Below are 7,440 nucleotides of genomic sequence, written 5' to 3' on the forward strand. Positions count from 1 at the left end.
CTCACTGCTTAAAAACATGTCACCAAAACATTTAAAACCAAAAAGCTTTGTAAACTAATCTGATTTGCGTTAAGTTGGCGTCACTTCTTTTGCAACACTTTTAACAGACCATGATGATAATAGTAAGTAAAAGTAAGGACGTAGTCTGGAACATGTCCATGCTTTAATTGCTTTTTTAAATTTTATTTCTACAACGACCTCAGTTGCTTTAGCAGATATGGGCGGTAACAGAATCAGGATGGCATGCAACAGCACCCATGCATCAACACCCCTGAGAAAAGAAGGGGACTCCTGTAATATAAACCCCAATTAGACCCCCCTCAGTTACATTTTAACAGGCTTCGGCCAAGAAGTATCACTTCCCAGTTTCAGGTATCGTTAAATTAAATCCACCGACATCTCAAAACGGATCCTTTGCCATGTATATGGGGAGTGTGTGGTGGTAAGGTCATTGCTCAACTGTGTGTTGTCGATGTGGAGCAGCCTTATTTGGATAATGGATAAAGAGTTTGTAAGCCAGATGGCAAGCAGAATCTCAGCCTCACCCGTCAGTGAAAGCTTGTTTATAGTCAAGAGGCGGCTGAAAGAGTGATAAAGTATACAGCTGTTATACGAGATTGTCTTGATAATGACACATGGTGCTTTACTGCTTCCACTTTAGATAGCCTCTCTTAATCCAGCTTGTGTTCCTGCAGCCAAACACACATCCATCACACGGGCAAAGAGACAAGGAATGACAGGATGGACAATGTTAGAATCATGAACTAGATATCAGATTTAATAGGTCACATTAATAGAAGGTGACTTCAGGGCACCCCTTCCAAGATAATCAAGCTAACTGGTGAGTATCCAAAACATGCTAAGCTTGTGTGTGACTCATTTTACTGCACGACGAAGCCGTGTAATAATGAAATAAACTTTGCAAAGTTATTACATTTTTTTGGATGTGTTATGTGCATTTAGTCAATAGATAGATAGATAGATAGATAGATAGATAGATAGATAGATAGATAATTTACTTGTCCCCTTGGGGAAAATTTTTCTCAGTGAGTGAGACACATTAACCTGCCTAGCTCAGCCTAGCTCAGCCTAGCTCACTCATCTATCTGGGATCGCTCCATAAGAGAGGTGTTTAAGAAGGCTGGGCCCTATCAAAAATCTTTGCAAATGATTGGATAAACCACTTGTCCGTCATCTTTATTGACGTGCTACTTCGACCACTCACATCGAAACCAACCCAAGTGCTGATGAGAGCGACGTAGGGCAAACCGAAACAGAATAGCTGACTTCTTTGATATAGCAGCAGTGCAATATGCGCATTGTCGGTAAATTATGTTGATGTCAACTGTGTAGGGAAAATTTGCAGATAAAAAAAACTTTGCGCACAGGAAACTTCTTTGATGCAATTCGCCATTGTTGTCTGAATTAAATCAGTTCCAAAAAAATCCCGCTCGGTGGTCCTGATTGGCTCAGTCATTTTCCACTGGTCCCCAAATCCCTCTCCGATGGAGCGATCCCAAATGGAGGAGTGGCGCTAGACGGAAGCAAGGTAAAACGCAATTCATCTGGCTAGAGTCAGGTTAGAGACACATGGCCGTTGACAACAATGACATAAAAACAACCACTGAAGACCCCGATTTCAAATTTCACCAATAACACAAGGACATATAAGGACATGAAATGGAAAACTGCCGTAGGGCCTATATATTGTGAACAGGGAAGTTCTTATACTATAATTATTATTGGGCTTTTCACGCATGTATTTTCCTATAGTGGAGTTAAACTTTATCTATAAGTAAAATAAAGTAAAATAATAACAAAATATTTTAAGAATTTTTAGCAGTAACATCAGACCTGTCATGTTAAACCTGCAATAATATAATAAATCATCTTTTTCTGGCCACTCAGGGGCAGTGGGAACAAGCTGTCAACCCAACATTGACATGTCATCATCTTGTAAGTTGATATGGTGGAGCTTATTTAAACATCCAGCAGTTACAGAGCAACATTATCATTCATTTGGAGTCGGTTTTGTGTCCGCCTGGTTCTTGTGAGTTCCATATTTACTCTTCTTCTAGCTCAGATTTTCGTCTCCACCAACTCCAGAGGGAAATAACTGCCCTTTAGCTGTTAAATGCTTCACTATGTTCACCAGATAGTTGCTAATTGCGCCTGTCTGTCTTTGGCTGCTGTTTTAGCTGAAAACAAAGCTATGAGAGCGGTGAAAGTGATGCAAAACAGTTTAAACCGGACAGTAAGCTGTAGATTCATCTCTACAAGCGGCCCCTGTTACAAGACAAGTTCACTTGTGGGGCAAAAATGTGAAGTTTGGCCTAAGGGTGGTGTCAGAGGATAGGCTGTATTGTTAGGGTGTATCCTCAGTACCGTGTCCCTCTCAGGACATCTCGGAATTCACTTGTCAGGTATAGGTTTTCTATATTGTCGGATCTGCTAACCTTTCACCAGCCTAAGTTGTACTTTAAAGCTAAATAAGTATCTGCTTCTCTTGTCCTTGTTGAAACTGGCACTTCTAACAGTGACAAAACCGGATCATACTCTCCATGTGAAGTCACACAACAGCAGACCTCCTAAATAATATTCACAAGGTCATCAGAAATCCTCTGGAAAAAACAGACCCATGTTGACCCACATTGTCTGTGCTGTGTAAACTGACTGGACCAGAATAACATCAGCCAAAACCTGAAGTGTGAGAATGCACTGTTGATGGATAACAACCAGTTAAGATGTGATGTGATCCTGCAGAGGTGTGTGACTCTAAACAAAAAGCATTTGGAATATCAAGGTGATAAATCCAAAATGGCCACTTTGTCAGTTTATTAAAGATCAACTGCAAGATCAGAAAAAGATTGTTCAACCCTTGTTTACACCGTGTCAGATGGAATTCAATGGACACATTTTGTTGTAGTATTAATAAATAGTATTGCATTATATGTAAATGTTTCTATTGTATAAATATACCAGTAAATACTGTTAATAATATAATACAATGTGTAAAAACATGGATCACAACTTGATGTGTGTATTCTGAAATAACAAACAGACATCATAAAGTCTTAAAGGGACAGTTCTGATATTTTTTTGGTTGAAGTGGGGTTATATGAGGTTCTTATAACAGTCAGTGTATTATTGAAGGTTGGCATGCCCCCAGTTTGGAAAAGTAGGCCACCTTAAAAAAGCCCACCTTAAAAAAAAAATAATATTAGTTTAAGTGTACGTTGTATTTAGAACATTTTTGACCACTTTACCTTACCTAAAGGAAACAGAAGCCGTCATCTATGCTCCCGTCAAAGCCACCAGACACCCTTGACAAAAACAAAAATTTTATCTCTTAGAACAGGGAAGTTGCTGGTCTACGGCTGCATCGATCATTTATTTAGTTTGTTAGATATGTTAAATCCTCTCCCTTTAAAACGCCAAAGTCATACAATAACAATGGAGAAAATATTCAAAAATATAGTGTGTACTAAAATTTATTTTTTTAGGTGTGTAAAATACTTTTAGCGGCTGCCCTCCTCCACAGGGGGCATGTCGCCTGCCATCTACTGTAGGTAATACACTGAAATAAATACCTCATATAACCCATGTCAAAACATCAGAACTACCCCTTCAATGTGGAAGAGACATTAAGACATTTGGACATGAGATCCATGAAAAAACTTGACACTACAGAATAAGTAAAACATTCCCACATTTTACCTAATTCTGCAGTCACACACACACACACACACACACACACACACACACACACACACACACACACACACACACACACACACACACACACACACACACACACACACACACAACACACACACACACACACACACACACACACACACACACACACACACACACACACACACACACACACACACACACACACACACACACACACACACACACACACACACACACACACACAGAGCATACATCTATATTGTGTTAATAGATCAGGCAGCATCCTCTCCCTTAGTCCTCTTGACCTTCCTCCAGGCTCGGTACAGTTTGATACTCAGACTGGGGAGGTCATAAAGCTCCTCCACCTCGAAACGCTGCCGAAAAAGGTCAACAAAGCTGTTCTCTGGGGCCAGGCGAAAGCGCATGGCCCACAGGATCTGTGTGTTTTCCTGGCACAGGTGGTCAAAGGTGTCCATCAGCTCCTCCAGGTAAGGATGGGAGTACACCACGTCAGCTGCCAGGATGTAGTCGAAACAATGTGTGGTACGCGGGAAACGCCGCTTCACCTCATGACCCCAGATGAGCTCTGTGACCTAGAAACAGAGATGATTTAGACTTCATTTATACAGTATTACAATTTATTTTCCTGACTGCATTGTGAAAACTCTTCACACAGTCTTGTACTTTGTTTCAACCTTCTTTAAAAAAAAAAAAAAAGTCAATTACTAAATGCAAAGATATAGGTTAGATAGAATTTTAGGTCAGTGTGTTGTGAGTGACAGTGTATGCTTTCTGAGTGAGAATTGTTGCCTTATTTTTGTTTATTTTAAGTCATGTTTGAGTGAGTTTTGGAGGTGAGATTTTAATGTTTGGCCAAGATGAATGTTGGTTATGTATGACCCTGTATCAAGAGTTTTCAAGAGTGGCTTCAGTATTCATCAATGCTTGGCAATTTAAAAAACAAACGAACTGGAAAAAAAGTGAAAAAAGTGAAAATGGCCGTATGAAATCTGTATAGAAAACCTACCAGAGGAGTGTACTTGCATCGGTCCCTGGTGTTGCGCGTGACGTTGTACTGGAGGTTCCCCAACACTTCTGGCAGGTCAGTGGAGGTCACCTTAGCTCCTGCAGAGAGACAGTGCAGCTGAGCGTTAAAGGACATGAGATACAAACAGCAAAAGAGAGGAAACCAATTGAACTGAATGATAGAGTTGTTTCCATACCCAACAGGCTGGACACGATGGAGACGAGCCCAGTTCCAGCACCCAGTTCAATCACATTTGTGTCTGTCAGGTTGTGTGTGTCTCGGTTGGTCTCTAAGAAATGACACAACACCATCGCCTGTTGGGAGATACAAGTTTATAGTTGACTAGCAGGGCTCAAATGAAGGATACTACAGCAGCAAAAATATTTGGGTATACGTTTAGCATACCGAGGGCCAGAGTACAGCTCCATAGAGGTCTGTGGACTCTTTGATACGGATCTCCAGATCAGAAAAGACGTATCCCTCCCAGGGCTCAGGGCCCATGACAGAGGGGTGGAAACAACGAGCCATTATGGCTTTGGCTAGCTCAGCGTCGACAGCAGCACTTCCTTTGGTATCTACAGGAGAGACAGGTGGAATAAAACAGGGTTTATAGAGCTTACAACGTTTTATACTGTATGGTGGGGGAGGAGATTGCAAAATAACACAAAATAGATATTTTGACGTCATAGGAGGTGCACTGGTGTAATTAATCACACTGGCTGATTGGCATCTTTTACTGGTACATTTAGGGTATGGAGCTGTAATTAATGCTATTAATTGCACCTGTTATTTTTCCTGCCGTGACAAGTCAAAATCTCTGCAGTGAAAAATGGTCATTACAACAAACAGAAACACTGTATAATACATTTGAGTAGCCTGAAGAAAGTATTAGCTTTGTTAAAGATAATAATATTGTTGTTTTTTTCCTGCTCTTGTCAGAGATCATCCTTTTTGACGTTTTAAGTGTTTGCAGTGAAGTTACAGTCTTTTCGTTGTGCCACTGCTGTTTTTCATGTTTGGTAGATTACATTTTTTAAGATTTCTTGCCACATTATGTAACTTTAAGGTGTTTAATGCTCTAACAACTCGAGTACCAACAACAGTAACTCAAGTTAAGATTTACAGAAGTTGCTGACTTAATTGCTGGTGAAACAAAATTGCTAGACATGGCGACGGAAAGACCAGCTGACTGAAAGACACTCAATAGCGTAATTTGCTTTAAAGAGGCTGAAGGTCCTCGAGGCAGCCACCGCTGGTTTGACTCTGACCTGTGGACCTTTGCTGCATGCCCCCCCGACCCCATCTCCTTAAAAAAAAAACAACTACAATAGTTCCTTTAAAAACTGTTCACAGTGAGGGCTTTGGGTTATCCATGTTAACAGGGACATTGAAACCGGAAACACATATTGATTTGTTTTAAAGTACATTTATCAAGATGAGCAAAAAACCTCTGATGTAGAGAAATGGAAGTATAATATCATAGATGGATATTTGAACACCAAATAAAACCACAATGGTTAGAAGCAAGCCCAAAATGAGTTGGAAGAAAATCTCAGACAGAAAACTCTCAACATCACACTGCAGGGTTACTGTGCTGATACTGTTCTTTCATTTTTATTTTGCTGCTCTTGATGGGCAGGCACCTTGCATGGCACCTCCCCCACCATCTGTGTATGAATATGTGTGTGAATGGGGGAATGAGAGGCAAACTGTCAAGCGCTTAGTCAAATCAGGTAGAAGGGCACCACATCAATGCAGATTACATTTTGCCACCACTGCACATCACCTAATGTAGCACGGAAATATTCCAGCCTTAAATGCAGCAAATGAGTGATCATGTTGTTCTTCTTTCGCATCACGTCACATGTAACGCTTGATTCTCTGTGCTATAAATGAATCACATTTCATAATGCCTCTCTGATCCCGCTGTGTTTGTTTTTCTAACATCATGCCAATGTGTCAGTGCCAACGGTTACTCAGAGCGTCTGACTCACAACTTCAGTTATGCAACACTGGTTTAGACAATGGGTAAGGGGAGCCCACGGGGCAACACTGCAAATGGTGAGCGTGCTCAGATTTATATATGGAATAAAAAGTTTAACACAGCCATGTCTTCTTGGGTTATGGGATTTAACTTTGCAAGTATCTTATCTCTGAAATGTTTAAGACATAACAGTCCAAGTCTTTCTCACAAAAGAAAAATACTTTCAACTGTGACCTTGTTCCTATTTATAGGCCTGTGAATGTTCTCATTCGTCCAGGTCATCGTTATCCTATTTATAGTTAATGCCACTACAAGTAGAACGAAAAATCTTTACTTTTTTGTTGTGCATTGGCTCCAAATTCTCACCTTCTTCTTTGGTTTTGGAGTCGTCCTTCATGGCCTTGGACTGTTGGGTCTCCATGCTTGAAGGAGTCCAAGCAGGAGGGCAAAAACGCCCAAAACAGAAAATCTACAGCCAATTGCCGTTCTCGGTTTTGTGGTTCCAGTTGAAGTCCTTTGGATTTGGGTCAATCTGGATCCAGATCTTTAGCGGGCTGTTAGCTGTCACCTTCTGTGGTTTTAGGTTACATAAAAAAAGTGGCTCTCAACTTCTTGTCCAACCCCTTCAACTCCAGCCCACATTTCAAACTCTCTCTGGGCATGCTTTAACCCTTCTCTAATGCAGTATGACTGATGGACAGCAGCAGCTGCTCAGTCCCGCTGTTAGACT

General features: G+C 40.8%; 1 protein-coding gene across 1 annotated transcript; it reads right to left on the minus strand.

Moving 5' to 3' along the window:
* Positions 1–3,845: 3,845 nt before the first annotated feature.
* Positions 3,846–7,227, minus strand: mettl21e (methyltransferase like 21e). Its single transcript, XM_083917223.1, has 5 exons — positions 7,077–7,227; positions 5,132–5,301; positions 4,923–5,040; positions 4,727–4,824; positions 3,846–4,292 (listed from the first exon to the last, which is right to left on the minus strand). Exons 1-5 carry the CDS (start codon positions 7,129–7,131, stop codon positions 3,972–3,974), a joined length of 762 nt encoding a protein of 253 aa, XP_083773349.1. The 5' UTR covers positions 7,132–7,227; the 3' UTR covers positions 3,846–3,971.
* Positions 7,228–7,440: the final 213 nt, after the last annotated feature.

This window comes from Echiichthys vipera, assembly GCF_963691815.1.
Source record: "Echiichthys vipera genome assembly, chromosome: 1".
Lineage (NCBI taxonomy): Eukaryota > Metazoa > Chordata > Actinopteri > Perciformes > Trachinidae > Echiichthys > Echiichthys vipera.